The 20002-nt window shown below is 36.9% G+C and overlaps 1 protein-coding gene across 1 annotated transcript in view; it reads left to right on the top strand.

Annotated features, from left to right (window-relative positions):
- Positions 1-20002, top strand: part of LOC113068270 (RNA polymerase II subunit A C-terminal domain phosphatase-like) — a 108389-nt gene that overhangs the window by 60536 nt on the left and 27851 nt on the right. Inside the window, exon 12 of the mRNA XM_026240940.1 lies at positions 5092-5303. Within this exon, the coding sequence (XP_026096725.1) occupies positions 5092-5303 (212 nt within the window). The remainder of the gene's footprint in view (positions 1-5091; positions 5304-20002) is intronic.

Below are 20002 nucleotides of genomic sequence, written 5' to 3'. Positions count from 1 at the left end.
GTTTTGTGTACCATACAAACTGAAAGGCTTTGATTTAGTACTCTTCTTGATTTTGCTGAAATTTACAATAATTTTGACTAATAAAGGTCTGCTGTTTAGCTGAGCTACCACTCTGACACTGAAAACATGTTCTCGCTTTTGCTCTGGTTTCTCAATTATTTACAGTTTTACTCCTGTTAATGTGGACCATGGCTTGCTAGAGTTTGCTAAGTCATAAGCATGGAATCCTTTCCATTGGAAAATGATTTGTTTAGATTTATGTAATGAGGTTTTCTGAAAGCTATGACCTTAATCTTTATAGAGTCATCTTTGTGTAATTATACAGTGATGAAATGTTTGTAATAAAAAACAAAAACAAATATGTGGGTGCCTGTCCTTACTATGCAGGCTGTCAGCCTTGGAACCAGTGTTTGCTTTTCAGGGTTAATTTGGGCTGGCTGTGCCCCATGTGATAAATTCAAATCTTCCATTTTATGTGTTTGAGTCCATATGTGTTGGCACAGATTCACATTCACATTGGACCTCAGTAATGAGAAACCTATTGCCTTACCGCCATTTAGAGGGAACCACTGTGCATTTAGTCCACATTTCATGCTGTGGTGTAGCCTCAAAGCTTATGATTGTGCATCTGTGTGGCAGGGCTTTTGGGGAATTGTCTCTCTTTGCTCCATCTGTTTGCCTTTATCTGTTTCTTTGCTCATCTAATTGTGCCTGTGCATTACAGCAGCACTCGGTCACTTCAGAGGTGCTGATCTATTATATTGTCCCGCTTGGATTTTAATTTGCTTGGATGCTATTCTTGTTTTCAAAGGATGGGGTCTGTGATATGACTTGTTTATTAGTTATTAGTGAGAAGTAGGGCTGTCACAATATCAGATTTTTGCAATATGAGGTCCGGCAGTAGTTACTGCTCACTGCATCATTGTTGTTTTTGTTCAGTTTATAATGTGTGGTAACCAGCATTAAAGGGGTCATATGATGCAATTTCAAGTTTTCCTTTCTCTTTGTAGTGTTACAAGCTGTCCGTGCATAGAAAAGATATGTTTTCAAAGTTGCAAAGACTAAAGTATCCAACCCTGAGAGATATTCTTTTTAAAAGTTAAAACTCGTTCATGTCCTCCTAAAAACGCCTCGTTTAAACACAGTGTGGAAAGATTTCTATAACAGCGCCCAAATGTTCACACAAAGAAATAAGGCGTAACTTTGATTCTCACTGTAGTATTGTTGCTGCCAGCGCCACGTCATGGAGACACTGTTTATTTTGTTGTGAAAGCGAAGTTATTTTGTTTTGGCCTTCCAGAGGAGGACACAACTGGAAATCAGTGGTTAAGTTGTGTTTACAACAATGTTCCAGAACAGCTCAACCCAAATTTTCGAGGGTGTGCAACACATATTACGGAGGACTGTTTCCTGATCCTGGGAGAGTAGCCTACAATGCCTGGGCACAAATGTTGTTTCTATAAAGTGGGGTAATATAGAAGTGTAATATAAGTGGGGCAATTCCAACTTTGTAAGGACAGTCTGGCGCTTCTGGCTCACAGTCTATAGGTACGTTTTCATATTTAAAGAATTTGCCACTGATGATTTAAACGTGAGTTTTGAGCAGTCCAGGGTAGCGCCTGTTGTTTGTTGTTTCTCTGATCACAAATGCAGACATGGTTTTATGTTTACGTGGCGCGATATTCAACTCATAAAATGACAGTAGAAGTAATTATAATCCGTAATAATTATGTCCCCACTGGATGCAACAAATGGCTCATTTGTAATGTGTTTTATTGTTTTCATCTCGTCGCACCGGGACATGGCATCACCGTATAGTAATGGGCGTAACATTTCCGTTACATGCTTGAGGTATTCAGCCAATCACAATGCACTGGATAGCTGGCCAATCAGCGTACACCCTGCTTTTCAGAACGATGAGCTTTGTAAAAATCAACGTGTTTCTGAAAGGTGGGGCATAGAGGAGCAACAATAATGTGCAGTATGTGGAAAATAATGTGTGTGTTTTTTTTTTTAAACCTTAAACCGCATAAACGCTAAATACACAAAATAATGTTCTTTCTAGCAACATCATATGAGCCCTTTAAGGTGCAATGCTGCCACCTACTGTGATGGAGTGTAAACCAGATGGTTAATGGTGCATATTTACAACAACAGTCTTAATGAGGCTTTTTAAATTTGTGCCAGAGGGTTAAAAATGCTACTTAACATTAATGGCAGTATAGCGTATAACAGTATATTTTAAAAAATAAAAATGGTACCATTAGGATCTGTTGAGATGCTCGAGAGAAATTGACCATTAATCTTTCCCAATCAAAAAATAATTCTCAGAAGTGAGTGGTGTCACTCGTATTTCACTATCTAATCAATTACAGATTATAAAGACCAGGCAAACATTGGTCCTGGAGTGCCGCTGTCCTGTAGACTTTAGCTCTTACACTAATCAAACACACCTGAACAAGCTAAACAAAGTCTTCAGGATTACTATGGCTACAGACAAGTATGGGTTTTTTTTTCAGGGTTGGAGCTAAATTCTGCAGGACATCGGCACTTCAGGACCGACGTTGTCTACCCCTGATATAGACATATATAGATATAATCAAATCCCACCCTACATTGTTTTCTCATTGAATAGCTGGTGTCACAGAAATAAAAATTGGTGCCATCTACCATTTTATGATGACTTAAAAAAATATATATATATATTTATACCTATATACATTTGACATACTGCTCTCCAAGTTTGACTTAAATATTAATGCACTATGGGTGTAACTTTATGTAGATCGCTCCATGCATTTGTGGATAACTCGCTGTGCATTTGTGGATTTTGAAACATTTCCAGCAGCAAGATGCTGACAATCCACAAATGTATGGACTCCACCCGCTTTCTACTCAATCCAATCAGATAATGGCCACACTTTGCTGACCAATCATAGCATGTTCTCACTATAACCAATCACGTTTTGCTTTACAGTCAGGGCGGTCTCTTCCTGAAATAACTTAATTCATAATATGCATTGGCTCAAATAAGAAATATAAGGGCCATAAAAATGTATGTTATTAGTGAGAAGTAGGGCTAAGTAGGTTAAATTGCCGTCACACAACAACGACAAAACAGCGGTTTCCAGTTTTGCAGTGAAGCAGTTTAGATGAGATGAATATGGATATATGTGCAGCTATGTGCATATAACAATGTATATAGCATTATAAATAATATTTTAAACATTAAGTTATTGCCATTGTTTGCGGAGTGCTGGAGATTTTTATTTACATTGTCCCCTTGCAAAACTCCAGTAGGCTACTACACTCTGCAGTGTTGCTGAGAAGGGTACCCAGATTGCCATTTTGGCTCATTATATAAGTGTTATTATGAAGATAAATATAAACAAGTGGTACTCACCAACAATCTTTTGGAAACAGGTATTTTTTTTTTGTTTTTTTTTACTACACAAACAGCACTTCAGCTCAATTCGAACGACGTGTCCATTGAATGCAGCTCCTTACATGGGCAAAATGAGTGCGCCTGCCCAGATTGTAAAGCAAAAGGTGATTGGTTATAGAAAGAATGTGTTACAATTGGTCAGTGAAGTGTGGCTGTTATTAGATTGGCTTGAGTAGGCGGTGGGTGGAGTCTATAAATTTGTGGATTGGTGTGTGTCTTGACAATAGAAATGTCTCAGTCCACAAATGCATTCAGCGATCTACAAATGCACAGGACACGATTCACAAATAAATGCCAGGCAAAGCTGTGTTTGTAGAATAAAAAGATATTTGTGAATATATTTTTATTTGCAAGTTTCATTTTTTATTTGTGAATTTAATTCATGTGAAACTAAGATTTATTTGAGGATCTCATTCTTTTTATTTTGTAAATATGTTTGATTTTTTTTTAATCGCTTTAAATTTATTTGTGGATCATAATCTATTTATTTGATCTTTCATCTGATGATAAAGGAAAAGTTAATGAGTGTTAGAACCTGCCTTAAAGTATGACTTTAATACACTTCTTAGATTGATATGGTTCCATTCATAATTGCATCCCATGGGTGCCCGGGGATTGTTCCATCTACTAAGATGCTTCTAGATAACACTCCTCATGAACAGCCTACTTTTAATTAAATGTTTCCCCCTCATTACGCTTATCTGTCAGATTAAACTGGAAAAAGTTATTTGGGGCTATTTTTTAAGCACCCTTCCTTGAGCTCATTTATAACCTGTGTACATGGATTTGGCATATTTCTGCAGGCTTTTTTCAGAGGCTCCATTTACTGTAATAATAAGCGGAAGGGGGAAAATGGTGTGTGTGATTGCTATTCCCAAGAGGAGGAGAGAGCAATTACACTGGGCTAGTAGAGAGATCAGTCGTATGTGAAGTTGCTGATCATTTTTGCCCGTGCCTGTCTTACGGCTCTTGCTAGGAATAATTGGGGTGATCTGAGCCCCCAGTCTGCCTTTATGAAAGCACTAACTTGTATCAATAAAAGCACAGACTGAGGCTAAACACTTGAGTGCAAACATTCATACACATTAAAGGGGTCATATCATGACAAATTGAATTTTTTGGAAGAGTTCAATGTACTAGAAACACATATCGTAACTCATAGCTTGAAACCCCCAATTTGAAAAGGCCATTAAAAAAAAAAAAGTAAATAACTTGCACCAAGCTTCTGCAACTTTTTGATGTTAGTAAGATTTCACACATTTACAAGTGTGATTTTCTTGTGGTATTTCTTTTGGTATTTTAGGCCATTTAGTTCATATTCATATTCTGGTTTGCATGTAAATTTCTCAATTTCATTATTATTTGAATAGGCAAATAAGTAGTACAGTAAAAGTCTACAAAGTTGAATAAAAAAAAAATATTAGAGTCTATCTTGTATTTAAGCCTTAAGGTTCCTGCCATATGTTTAATATGTTTCAAATTTATGTATGGGTTCCTTTCAAATTTTCAAAGAGGTTTTTATTGAAGAATGGACACCAAGCAAAACCATGTAGAACATAATTTCATTTAACATATGACAAACCTTGATTATCTTTAAATGTTAAATGAACAGATCCTTTAATCATACATTGAACTCTTTTGGGCAGGTGGATGACATCCTTGGGGAAGAGAGTGACAATGAAAGTGAGGGAAAAGGGAAAGAGGAGAGGATGGAGGTAGAGGAAGAGAAAGATCGGCCCAACACAAGCAAGCAGAAGGCCCCAGCATCAGATCACGTCCCGCCACTGGCCACTGTTGTTGAGGAAGCAGCCCAAACATCGACCAGAGAAGAAGTCTGTGTAACAGGGAATGTGCCAAGGTAGTACACCTCCAGTGCCAGTAAAGGAAAATTACATATTTTTTCTTGAATTGTCGAAACTCTAATGATGAATTTCATTATGGCATTCTGTGTAACTGGTAAAATGCATGAAGTGCTACATCGACAAAATAGGACTTTGTGACTGGGCTTTAAACCTCTTGATTCAGTGCAGTAAGTGTTGATTAGCAACACACTGGTGTGCCCAATTTCCAGCAGACCCTTGTACTCCCGAAGGTGCCACTATCTTCAAAAAATAACATTACCAGTTGCCATGGCAATGGTAGGAATTAGAGATCTAGCAGAAGGTTGGGTCACATCCTCTTACGTCTTCCTATCCAAGCACAAATGCCCCACCCACTGCCCTGACTGCCGTCCGACACTGGGGTAGTCGGTGGGATGTTGTCTGATCAGTGTGTGTGAGGAATTGCTTTCTGGGCCGGCCCACTCTTGTCTGGATCAGTCAAATGAACAGAATCAGCACACTAGTCTTTTATCATATGGCTAATATTGCACCCATTTTCCACCAGAAAATTAGACCCGTCCCACTTTATCTAGTTTCTCTGCTTCCTAGCAGTCATTAGCAGTGACTCAGAATCACAGCGTTGTGTCTGCTGCCTGTTCCATGAATGCAGTTGCATAATCGATAGTTCAGAGCGGTGAACAATGAGATGAGTGGAAAAGAAAAATAATTTATTTTAGTGTCTCAAATTGTATATTTGTCTCCAGAAGGACCTGCATCCAGTGATTACAGCTTCTCAGAACAATCTGGTTCTCTTACCTGGTATTCTATTTTTTTTTTTTTATCCTTTCCACACTTTTTTGCCTTCCTCTCAAGTTGGTGAAATCAGAGGATGGTAAAGGTTTTTGCACTTACTTCATTCTTAATGACACATCCATGTTTTACTTTGAAGCTATTTTCGCTACATCTGAAGTCCGATTGTACAGGTTAAAACAACCTTTATTTGAGGAAGAACTTGGATTGCAACTTTTGTTTCACTTTTGTTTTTGATTTCTTCAGCTCATCAATGAAAATGTGGTTGTCGTGAACTACAGCTCACAGTAATCCATTTTGCAGTTGTGCTTGTTAGTCTGTCCAATGTATTGCATTTAGGACTGTCACAGTTATTATCATGGCCAAAAGATACTATAAAGATATTATAGTACTTAAGATATTATCATAATATATCTGTAGAAATGTGGGGTGAAAAAATAACACAATCAGTTAAATTCACACTTATCTTTGTGTAGATTATGTTGTGTCTTTTTTTTGCCAATGAATCACTCCAAAAGGCAAACAACTGTAGGGAGATGAGGAGAGACGTTGTTACTATTACTGTACAAAACCATACAACAAGAATTTACTCATAGTTTTCCTGCAGATTGGGGTGTCTAACTTTTTTCTGGTACTATGGGTAGACCTTTCACGTTTGTAGATTTAAAAATGAAGAGATTAACTATTATGCTGAGGGTGTAACAAGAGTTATAGAAGCAGAAGACCTAAGGGATTGGATCGTTTAAACATGGAGAGTATGGCGATATGAAGGTATTTAACTGGAAGTCAGTGGAGTTGTCTTAAGAAGTAGAGGCATGGTCAGTTGAAGGAGTGGTGAAGATGTGTGTAATGATCTGGGCTGCTGAATTCTGGACAATTTTAAGTTTATTTGTGAAATCCCACAATTGCAGTAGTCAATACGAGATGTAACTTCATGGTTTCCGCTTGTCCATAAAAAGTCTTAAATTTAGTTTGTATCAGATTTAAGGCCATAAAAAGTCTTAACTGGTACAAGAGAGTCTTAATTTTGATTTGTTAATTTTGGGCATGGAAAGACAGTAATTGCTATATGGTTTAATGTGACGATTAAACCTCAAAAGGCTATGATTCTTTAAATAAACATCAGTGCAGCATGTTTCAGTCTCAGGTGTTGTGCTGCTGTGTGTAAAGCTGTTATCGGGGAAACTGCTGTATTTCTGCCGTTCCAAAAGCACCACTTGCTGGCAGAGCATGAATGTGTTTTAATAAACCGTCTGCTGTTTTTGTTCAGACCAATGTAAAAATCAACCCATGTTTTTACGCAGCATACATGTGCCTCAAACATTAAATTTCTGTTAATGATGACACCAAAAGTCTTAACCTTGAAGGGATGGAAAAACAGCAGATTTGTCAAAAGTCAATAATTTGGTGCATACTGTACAAATAGAATAAATTTTTTCTTACTGTTAAGATTAAGAGAATTACATATAACCCATTATTTAATTTCAGATAAACAAAAGCCAAAAGAGAGGAAGGTGGCCGTGTTAAGTTAGGCTTTGAAGATAGAATTGGGTGTCATCAGCATAACTGTGAAAATATATACAGAATTTAAAGACAAAAGAAAAATTAACCGAAGAGGGCCGAAAACTGAGCCTTGAGGCACACCAGTATTAATCTAGGAGGTCAGTTATATAACATTTTAGGGATGCACCGGTTGACCGGCCATAAATCGAAACCAGACAGTTTTAGCTTAAAATACGTGATCGGCAATCAGCCAGTTTTTGTTTTTTTTTTCGGCTGATTTTTTCCGGAAGTGCACCGGCGTGCACATACTACATTGTAATCATTCACTATCATGTCGTTTGTGAGGAAGTATTTCAAAATCTGTGCGTAGGACATGGGTAGCCATTCAGCACTGGAGGTTCAGAGCTACACGTCTGAGACACAGATAGCAGGAATCGAACAGCCGTTGGTGTACTGGCCTAAAAATAAGAGCCTTTCCTGCTCACTGAAGCTGCGCGAGAGTATCTGTACCTGTTCCTGCTCAACTTCTCGCGTGTTGGATGACGAAACAGACTAAACTGACAAAACTGAAATGCTTTTTTTTTTTTTTTTTTTTTTTGTAAAGTAGAACTTGCATACACGTTTGAAAAGCCAGAAGTAAACGTCAGTTCTGTATAGGATTATTATTTTTATTTTACCTTAAAATTACATCGACTTAATTTAAATTTAAAAATCACCTGCTCTAGCACAATGAAATTATTTATTTTTCATTAGCTCAAGTAAAAAAATATAAATGTGAATCATTACCCTATTTATTTATTGTTTTAATTGGACGAATGAAACACTTTGCATCTTTGTTTTATTCGCACCAACATTATTTGATTTTAACATTTTGGAATCATTTATTACCATACTTTCATTAAGTCTCACTAGTAAAACCCTTTTTTAAATTTAAAACCAAATTTAAAAACTAAAACAAATACTGAATGCTGATGAAGAAACATCTTATTGAATGTGTGTTGATTGTGTTGTTTGGACTGTAGAACTATGCAGTTGTTGCCTTTAATTTCACATGGTTACAGTTAATCTTTTAATTTAAGGCCAGTTCTATGTAGTTTCAACCCGATTCAAAAACAAAAGCTAAATGCTGATGTCTGTACCATCTGTGAACACATAAAACAGACATTACTACAGCTGCCATATAAATTATCCCCCTTTCCATACGTAATTTCTAGCTGTCTTTTCTGTCCTGTCATTAGCCATGATTTAAAGTGATTACTAATGTACATAAAGATGAAATGCAAATCATTTAAATCAGCTTATCAGCACATCTTTATGTGCAAATATGTAATGTCTATTCATTTGAATGTAAATGTAACACTGAATGACGGCAACTCTTTTCACCATTAGCAAAGCTCTTTTCTCTGTTATGCATATATTGTGTGACAGCATTTTTGAGTAACATCCTCCCACTCAATATAATTGTCTTGTCTTTACCATAATCACACCAGCTCTTCAGCAGGACCTCATAAAAATAATTTCCTCTGCTTTAACCACTTTAAGCAAAGAGTGTCAGCTCAGAGAGAGCACTTACATTTGCTTTATTGGCCATTAGTTTCACTTGGGATCATAAAAAGTTTGTCAAACCTTAGTGGTCCAAGTTCACGTTGTCCGCTGTTATCTTTTTGCTCTAATATGTGTACCTTAAGTAGCTCCACCCTCTCATACAGAGTTTAAAATTGGCAGGAAACGGTTGCTGTAGTAGGATTCGATACCATGGAAGCACTCCGTATCTATACACTTTGTGCGAGTTGCTTCATGTAATGGCATTTTCATTCAAGTTTGATTTGAAATCTTTTTCCTCCTCCATGAAGCTTGCACATTTTCCACATTCAGTGAATATTGTGAATAGCACATTTTCTTTATGAATAGCAATGATGTGTACTGCAGAGCTAGGAGGAAATAGAGCATTTCAGAAAATGACCATATGAATTTGGTTGCACTTTGCACTCTTTTGGTACATAGAACAGAAGAGTTTAAAGGAAAAGTTCAACCAAAAAACGATTCTCTTAACATTCTCATCCTTATGTTGTGTATATATATATATATATATATATATATATATATATATATGAAAGTTATTGGAAACCAGCAACTGTTCGCCTACCAAAATTCTTCATAATATCTCCTTTTGTGTTCAGCAGAAGTAAGAAATTCATTAAGGTTTTGAACAACATTAGGGAGAGTAAATAATGACAAAAATTTTGGGTGAACCGTCCCTTTAAAGTGAACAGCTTCATATTTCATTCATGCTTGCGTAGCTCTTTGGCTCTTGCTTGTCTCTTATGTTGTTCATCTTCGCACAGTTTTTGCTGCACCGTGTCATGAATAATCATGTTTTCGGTGGCAGAAATCCAGCCTGTCTTTGTCTCTGTGATAGTTACAGTGGTAATTGTCTAGCATCACACTGATGAAGCGATAACATCTGTCTGTCTGGTGGATCACAGTAATGAACTGGCTTTTGCCATGTTCAGCAAATACTGAAGTTACTGCCGAATTAAGATAAGGTCATCTGATGGTCACGAACACGCCTCCTATTGTCTCACAGAATGGCCCAGCAGTCCCGACTCAAACAACTGTGTTGCTGGCAGAGAAAATCCTCTGTGATTATGGAAGAATAGCCACTGGCAGCGGCAGGCTTTGAATAATAGAGATGGGCAAAACCGCTCATCTCAAACGCAGAGCCCACCTGAGACAAATTCCTCTGCCCGGCGGCCAAAGGTTAGCGTCCATAAATAGCACATTTTCCCACCAAGACAAGCAGCACTTTTGAATATAATCAAATCCTGTTTATGAATTATTTATTCTCAGAATATGCACATAATTTTGTGTTTCTGTGGTGTGATTTTTTCATCCCATATTTTAGTTGCTTCAATTTAAATTGGAAATTTTTTGTTCTTCTCTGTATATTAGATGTATCTAATAAGAAATGAGTTTCTTTTTTTTGCAAAGTAAAATGCAAGTCTTAATCAGATGATTGCAGTATGTTTTGACAAAACATACCATTTTAGTCTTTCTGCTTTAAAATCGACTGTTAAATTCAATTTTACTTGCCATTTCTTTGAAAAAAATTTTTTTTATAGATTAAATATTCAAACATTGACAAAACTAGGAATGCATAATGTTACATTTGTGTCCGATACCTGTAAACCAATTTGAATATTTTTTATGTTGATCAGTAACTGATAAATGGGCGAAATTAAAATTCTGTACTATTTAGTTTATATATTAGATATAAGAGAATTTAAGCATTACAACTTATAATGTATTGGGTGACAAATGGGTATTAATTTGAGATTTGTTAAAGATTACATGCAAGATTAAATATAGTGTTATAAAAATTATTGGTATAAAAAAATATTTGACAAGCAGTGAAGTACCTTTTTTAAAATGAATCATTCTAGACTTTTGCAACCAACTGTTGGCTGGGAAAGTAAATGAGGTAATGAATGTTGAACAGCTGACAGAACACACCAACAAATAATGATTTTCTATAGAATTTTCACACTAGATGCCATTATGTTGGACAAAAATTTGTTTGCAAAAAAGATGATTTGTTGATATTTGTTACTGATGAGCTATTACTATTCCTGTTTTCCAAGAAAGAAAAACATTAAATTGAAAGAAAGAAAAAAATAGCTGAAAGTGTTCTGAACTCTGTTGAAAAGACATATAAACAGATAGAGAGATGGAGAAGGTCTATTGGTTACTGATAGGACAAGCTAATGTCACTTGAACTCACTGCATCCTCCTCTGCTCTACTTCACATGTCCTCGTCCTCCTCTGCATCTCCAGAGCTCCTGTAATTGCAATCAGTCTCCACTCAATGTCCTGTGTGGTTGAGATGATTTGATTTGCGTCATTGGCCGCTGTAGAGAGTCAAGAAGGTTTGGCTGTTGATTTCGAGGGCTCTTCGTTGATCAGTGTGTGGGCACTAAAGCCATCGCTTATATGATTGTCATTGAACAAGTTATGAACATCATAATTGAACCATAAAACAGTACACAGCAACTGCTGTTACGCAGGCTCACCATTCACTCATGTCAAGTTTGAGCTCAAGTACTATAAAATGCAAAAGTCTTGTGGTCTTGTATTTCTGTAACCTTTATTTCCACTTTCATTTATTGCATTCTCCACCAATATAGACTTTTTTCCATTTTGTGCTAAGTTTTGCACACATTCAGTAAAAACAATCCAAATTTTCAACTGGTAGAGAAAATTTAGTTTGGCATTATTTACATGTGACAGCTTTGAGAACTATGCAGTTATACATAAATGCCGATAAAAGCTAAAATGTATATCTCAATATTCATAAAATTTTGGTTAAAGACACGATGTGACGTGGCGAGTCTGTGGCGTGCGTGTCATTGGAAACAGTGTGCTCAGTAATTAAAGAGACTGGGCGGTGTTTCTGTTATTTGCTTTGTGACATCCTTAACGGGAAACGCAGAATCACCAGAACACCGGCGGAAGGCTGCTGACATCGCTTGGTCACGTGTTGCACCAGAACCGTTTTCGAAACTGAAACTTAGAAAATGCTCACGATTCTGGTTCTTTTAAAAAACAGAAACTGTTCTGAATAAGAACTGGTTCACGGTTCCAAACCCTGCACAGGAATAAGTTACATTTTAAAATATATCACAATAGAAAAAAAGAATAGAAAATAGAAATATGAAAAGGTTATTTTAAATTGTAAAAAATATTTTGCATTACTGTTTTTACTGTGTTTTTAATTGAATAAATGCAACCTTAGTGAACAGAAGAGACAAAAGCATTGAACATTTAACTGATCCCAAACATTTGATTGGAAAATTGGAATACTGTTTCCTCAATGTAAACTTTAAATGTATCTTTCTAGTTGAGTATTTTAGATTCGATTAGATTAAACTTTGTCATTGCACATGTGGGTACAAGGCAACAAGGATACAGCATAACATTAGGGAAGTGAGGAGAAAAAAAACAACACCCAGACTATGCACCTTTGGGAGTACAGTGTGAGAACAGGAAAAACACCTCAGCAACAAAAGCTCATAATCAATACAGCATAAACACACAATTTTGTAACAGGGGAGGGGAAAAAGGGGGGTGGAGGTAATCCAGCGCAGTCAAGCAGCTGTCCAGTCCATCGGCCCTATGGCGCTGGTCACAGACCTGGCATTCAAATCTAGTGCCTCAGTCTGCAGATTGTGATAGCGTCAGAGCAAGTTCTCATGGACACAGCCTTGGTCAGGTCCCAGACAGAGTCAACATTCAGCAGGTGTCTGAGGAAGAGGGGGGAGGAACACAAGAGCGTCTCGCTGCAGTGCTCTTCCGGGGGTTGTTGTTCCCAACATTGGCCTTGGCTGAGGCCAGTGCTGGTAGAGGGGAGCCGAAAGACGATAAGATTGCGATTGTTTGGTCTTAGGACGAGTAGCCGCATTACAATTTACCGGTCACTCTCTTTGTCCATTCTTGTCTCCAAATCTATCCAATTTACTTTGCAAAGTCGTGAACTTCTCCTTAATGGTATCCATATTGTGGTTAATAGTTTCCGTCTCAGTGCTGACCACTCTGCCCACTGCTTCAATCATGACGGGCAGGCTTTGGACAGCTTTTCCCGTTTTCTGAATTATTCGATATCCCATGACAAATCCAATCAGCAGAAGACCTGTTATCATGGTTCCGAATAGGTAAATATCTTCAATGTCCTCCACGAAGAGAGCCGCCAGACACACGACCCGCCATCTCTCCCACGCGTCCATCCTGTATCCAGCTGCGTACACTCCGGCAGGGCAGTCAGGCTCCCCCGAACCCAAGCTTTTCGTCAAGAAGATGGTGTCAATTGCGCTGAGAGACCAGTTGATCAAATCCATGATTTTTCACTTTGGAGAGCAGTGCAGAGAGAGTCTCTCAGAAGTATTTGACAATAGACGAGAGAGCAAGCAGGGAAGGTAAGAGGAGGAGAGGGAGAGAATGTGTCTACCTTCGCTGAGAGCCACAGAAGAATTGCCGCGCTTCCATCAAAATTACCCAGAACAATTGTACAAGGAACTTTTTTCCCCCAGGAACTATTTATCAGTCCTTTTCGGGGTCCGCTAGCGTTTCTCTATACAAAGTACGCAAGTTTCGGACTTGCATCCTCGGTAGTTCGGACTTTGCGAGTTCGACTTGGGAGTGTGATCACCCGCGGACTGGAGGACGCAAGTACAGTAAAATTTCTGCCAACAGCAGCTTGCTTAATAACATCAGTCAGCTCACCTTGTCTACTGCTATTTTCCTCACTGTATATTTACAATAAGACGAAATATGATATCAAATACTGCTGCCTCCTTTCGTTTTCATTTAAACATATTGATAGCCACAGAAATGTAGTTTAGGGAAATGTGTATATACAGAGCCTACATTACAATGAAACAAAATATTATATCAATAGCCTCTTTTTATTTTCATTTTAACATATTAAGTTTAATTGAATAAAGACCAAAGATTACCTGTTAGATTTACCCAAAACAAATTATAATTTGTTTAACCACTAAAGAAACATCAGAGCCAGCGGCACGTGTCAGAAGGACTAGCCGAGGTGAGAGTGCTCTCGTCTGGAAACATGATCGTCTCTGAAATCGGTTGAAACATATTTTTAAATTGGCGCTTTCTTTATAAATAAACCGCAGATTTGAGTTTTAAACAATTACATTTTTGCCTGAAATACTTTTAAAAACTCCATTTAATGACACCATAACAGTAATATTTTGAAAATGATCCGAATAAATGGTGGTTGAAATCACAATGCTGCGTGAACTCAATCAATCAGGATGTTTAGCGCCCAAGTCCCGCCCCCAAAAGTTCCGGAACTTTGAAAAAAGTACTACCTCGCCAGCAGGGACTTTCTGAGGGGCAATTTTTTACTCCAAACTTTATTTAGATCCTGGTTCCTGTGGTGGAAACACACCAAGAACCAGCCCACAGTTCCTAGTTCCTGGGTAAAGTTCCAGTGGTGGAAATGCGGCCTATGATGAACATTTTATTCAGTTCTGAACCATCAAGTCGTTTGCCTGGTTTCACATTTTTGACAGCGGTTCTTTGCCCACTTAAAACTTTCATTTCATTGCTTCATTTCAAAATGGACATTAGTGAAATGGAAAATAATAGTTGATCCTGTAAATGCTCATTGTGTGCAATCAGTCAAGAATTAATTTCCAGCTAATAGATAGTGTGTGCTAATAGTTCAGTGACTTTTAGCTGTTCAGAGAGAAATATAAATATGAGGTCATAATAAATTGATCATTAAATCTTTTGCTCAAAGTTATTTTATTTATTTTTTTTGTAAGTTGATAATTATGTTTAAGTTAATGATTTAGTTGAAATGCATGAAAGCAATGTTCCTCTAATGCTTATAGAAAAATCATCTATTGAGATCTGAGTTGCCGTTCTTGCTGGATTGATTTAAAAGATGACGTTCTGAAGGCCACATCACCTTCAGCTGTCAGTCATGTGTGTCATTGTTCATCTGACAGTTGTTGACCTCACTTATGTCTTCATTCTTCACATTGACCATACTGATTCACACACAGACGCTCTGTGTTTCTATAGCAGCGCTGTTTCCTGTCTCTTCCTCTCTGATACTGTCAGACTCGTGTTGTTTGTGATATTTAAACATGTACTGGCTTCTTCTTTCATCCCCTCTCTGCTGTCTGACATCCTCTGTAAATTACTGCAGTTAATATCATTTTGGTTTCCTCCGTCTGTCTGTAGAGGGAAGTATTGAAGTGCTGTATGTCACATTTATTCCATTTTTATTTTGGTCCTTTCATTCCTTTCTTTTTTTTTTTTTTTTTTTACTTTTGTTCTTATCAAGTTAAGCCAGAATTATCATATTTATCAATGCCAATGTAATAAGGATTCAAAAAAGAGACATTTAGGGTGTAACTGTTTTTTTTTTTCTTTACAAGCATTTTTGGCTCTGTTCATGAAGAGTGGTGATAAAGCTGGTCATATAATATGTATTTAACTGGTTTATGCCACATTTCCAGACGAATTTCTCTAAATGTGTATCTCCACACCTCAGACCCTGCTTGCATTCACAAACCCGAAGGGCAATAAAAGATCCAGCTTAAAAGACGATTGTAGATCCCAGTTTGCGTCATTCTTAATTCGCATTATTAGACAGTGTTCCCTCATTCTTTAATTACATTCTATCTGTTGTTGTGCTCTGAAATCAGATCCATCTTGTGTATTAGCGGTCTAATCTTTTCCCCTGTAATCCGTCTCTCTTATTATAGAAAGCTGTTTTGAGCAAACCTTCAGTTACTCAGCGTTAAATGCTTTTTTGTCATCGTTTGGAGCAATTATAATCCATACATTAAGTTCTTGCTATCTTGAAGGCTTTTTCTTGAAAGATACATGTTCATGTGGTCTTTCATTGTTGTACAAGCTTGCGTTCAATACCTCCTGCGGCCTGTAATGTGCAAATCAATACTCCTCGACCATGCCTCAAAGGGTCAGGCGTCCATATGCAATCTACAGACAATTTCAGCTTTTTATATATATATATATATATATATATATATATATATATATACACACAGAAGGAAAGATTTCATGAAGTGGTGACTTATGGAAAACTCACTGTCTTGCGGCTAGTGTTGTGGGTGGTTGCCAGTAGTGATGCTCCAAAATATCAGCAACCAAAAAATATTTTTTTAGTCAGAAATGTAGTTTCGGAGAGCTGAAATCATTGACAGAAACACTGACATTTAATTAGTGCATCACCAGTGGCAATGTACACGTCAGCTGTCTGGATGCCACAAAAACTGGGTTGAAAATATAGATTTCTTGAAATCTTTTAGTGTGTGCTGTTTTCAGAAAACTTCACTAAACATCATTTGCAGCGCTGTTTGCAGCCTATCATCCAAAGTCCCAATAAGCTTTATTGCATTTGGTTTGAAACAAACTCTCAGCTAATTATTTTTGTTTTAATAACAAGATTCAAACAGTATAGTTTTGATGCTCTTTAATTTGTTGTGATGGATCGCTGTAGCTTCTCAGTTCAAGAGGCATGCAAGCTGATTGTCTCTTGCTCTTTACTGTTAGTTACAGCATGAAATAAACATGAAGAAACATCATAATGTGTTGAAAAACTTTACAGCTTACTGAAATGGGTCATGTCTCAGATAATCATTCAGTCAGTGTTTTAATCACTGAAAGACGTCTGTTTCAATTGCGAAATAAACTGATTCATGTATTCATTATATTATGTATTCATTACATTGATATGTAACTTCTTATCTTTAATGTACATTTAAATAAATCTGTCATAAAAATAATTTATTATAGACACTGTTTAAAAGTTTGTTTCAACAAAGAATTGGAGTAAAAACTTAATTATAATCTAAAAAGCTGATATTAAAACTGCCTTGTGTGCAATTTAAATGTTTACATGCAACTTATTTTTATGTAAGTTTATTAAATATATGTGATTATTAATATATAATTAAACCTTAGTGTTGATTTCCTTTTTCTTTTTTTTTTTTTTCTTTTTTTGCTAAATGAAACCTTCAGTTTTGGGTTTAGTTAAAAGAATATTAAGTTTTTAATAATAATTATTATTACTTTATAGTGTAATTCATATATACTGTATATATGCAGTTTTTAACCCTGCAAACCAGCACCTCAAGCCTGGAGCTTTTTTTAAATGTTTATTTTTATTTTAGATTTTGTAAAAAAAAAAAAAAAAAAAATCACATTAATTTGCAGTCCTAATTTGGGATTAAATCACTATCCTTAAGTATGAGCAATAGTATAATGATACATGCCTTAAAAATTATAAAAATAAATATATAGAAAAACTGTAGGGTGAAATAATTCCATAACTGTTATGAGGCCAAACACAGGCTGCATGGAGGCTCTCTGCTGTGGGGTAATGGTTTAACACAATTAAACCTCTGTCAAGCTTCTCAGCTTGAAGCCCTAAAATGACATGAAACAAGAGTAGGTCTTCCTCCCAACCCTTTTGAGATGGCAGCATTGTAGTCCTTCACTTCAGAAGAACTTCCTTCTGCCTTGAAACTGTGAGAGAAGAAAGAACAACCAATTTACACGACTGCCAAGAGAAAATCACACTCTTGCCGGGGTTAATTAGGCCTGTGTTTCTGTCACTCCACTGAAGAAAGGATGTTCTCTGGCTTATGGCAGATGACCTATTTAACATATTACATATACACTGAAAGGTAATACAGATGTGACCATTTTTAATAAAAGGCTTGTTTACTTACACAAGCTAAAGTGTGTAAGTAAACATTATTAATAGAGGAAATGAGCAATATGGCCAGAGGTGTAGTGTTCCTGATTTCTCATTTACAGCATTTTGGCATTCAGAGGTTAACCTGAAAATCTCCATTTACCAAATGTTAAATACATTAATAATTCAGAAAGCATAATTTTGACAGATAAAGGGTGAGGCATGTGAACTGTTGCATTGCCCTAGAAACATTCCCACAGTAGAATATGCTAATACGGATCAGGTCTAGCTTGTCGGGTGAAGGATCTCAGAACAAATTCTCCATTTTATAAAGGAACGGAGCCCAGAGCAAACATACAGTCGAGGGCTCCTGATTCCACTGGTGCGTCTGAATCCTGAGAGCATTTAGAAGTGAAGAGATTTAGAGAAAATAAAGTTTTAAGGCTCTCCATGAGAGCAGACAAGGAAAGTTAGAGAGACGGAAGTGAAATAAAAACTGTACTAAAACTAAAATAAAAATAAATTAAGCCTAAATAGTAATATAAAAAAAAACTGAAATGATGGCAAATTAAACTAAACACGGAAACTGAAAACATAAAAACAAAAAAATATATTTTTTAAAACTGCAATGGTGTATGAACACCAAAGTGAAGCAAATGATTTGCATTGCGTTACATTACATTTACATTTATTAATTTAGCAGACACTTTTATCCAAAGCGACTTACAGATGAAGACAGTGGAAGCAATCAAGAGCAATGATATATAAGTGGTATAACAAGTCTCAGTTAGGTTAACACAGTACACCTAGCATGGGATTTTAAATAATATAATAAATAAAAAGAAAACAGATCGAATAAAAAATAAAAGAATAGAGCAAGCTAGTTAGAGGTCTTTATACATACACACACACACATACATATACAATTGCATAATAAATGAAAAGAAAATAGAATACAAAAAGATTAGAAAGGTAGTTAGATTTTTAAAGAATATAATTAGAATAGTGAGTGTTAAAGTTAGAGGGTCAAATAAAGATGGAAGAGATGGGTTTTAAGCCGATTCTTGAAGATGGCTAAGGACTCAGCTGCTCGGATTGAGCGGGGAGTTCATTCCACCAGAAGGGAACATTTAATTTAAAAGTCCGTAAAAGTGACTTTGTGCTTCTTTGGGATGGCACCATCAAGCGACGTTCACTTATAGAACGCAAGCTTCTAGAGGCACATAAGTCTGAAGTAACAAATTTAGGTAAATGGGTGCAGAGCCAGTGGTAGTTTTGTAGGCAAACATCAATGCCTTGAATTTTATGCGAGCAGCTATTGGAAGCCAGTGCAAATTGATAAACAGAGGTGTGACGTGTATTCTTTTTGGCTAAAAAAAATTAGTCTTGCTGCCGCGTTCTGAATTAATTGTAAAGGTTTGATAGAACTGGCTGGAAGACCTGCCAAGAGAGCATTTCAATAGTCCAGCCTGGACAGAACAAGAGCCTGAACCAGGAGTTGTGCAGCATGTTCCAAAAGAAAGGGCTTGATCTTCTAGATGTTGAATAAAGCAAATCTGCAGGATCGGACAGTTTTAGCAATAGGGTCTGAGAAAGTCAGCTGATCATCAATCATAACTCCAAGGCTTCTAGCTGTTTTTGAAGGAGTTATGGTTGATGTGCCTAACTTGAAGGTGAAATTGTGATGGAATGATGGGTTTGCTGGAATCACAAGCAAGTTCTGTCTTGGCAAGGTTGAGTTGAAGGTGATGGTCCATCATCCAGGAAGAAATGTGTGTTAGACAAGCTGAGATGGGAGTAGCTACCCTCGGATTATAAGGATGGAATGAGAGGTAGAGTTGAGTGTCATCAGCATAGCAGTGGTATGAAAAGCCATGTTTCTGAATTACATAACCTAATGATGCCATGTAGACAGAGAAGAGAGGTGGTCCAAGAACTGAGCCCTGAGGCATCCCAGTAGTTAGATGTTGAGACTTTGACACCTCACCTCACCAAGATACTTTGAAGGACCTATCTGATAGGTAAGACTCAAACCATTGAAGTGTGGTTCCTGAGATGCCATGCGTTACTCTAGATTACTTGCAGGATGTTTTTCACTTTATTTCCGTAAATAAAAACATCACGCATGCTCTCCATTTCTGATACAGCTGAACGTGTCAAACCGGATGT

The sequence above is a fragment of the Carassius auratus genome, linkage group LG44F (assembly GCF_003368295.1).
Source record: "Carassius auratus strain Wakin linkage group LG44F, ASM336829v1, whole genome shotgun sequence".
NCBI lineage: Eukaryota > Metazoa > Chordata > Actinopteri > Cypriniformes > Cyprinidae > Carassius > Carassius auratus.
The sequence above is the reverse complement of the archived record's forward strand: the minus strand, read 5'-3'. Positions and strand labels throughout refer to the sequence as shown.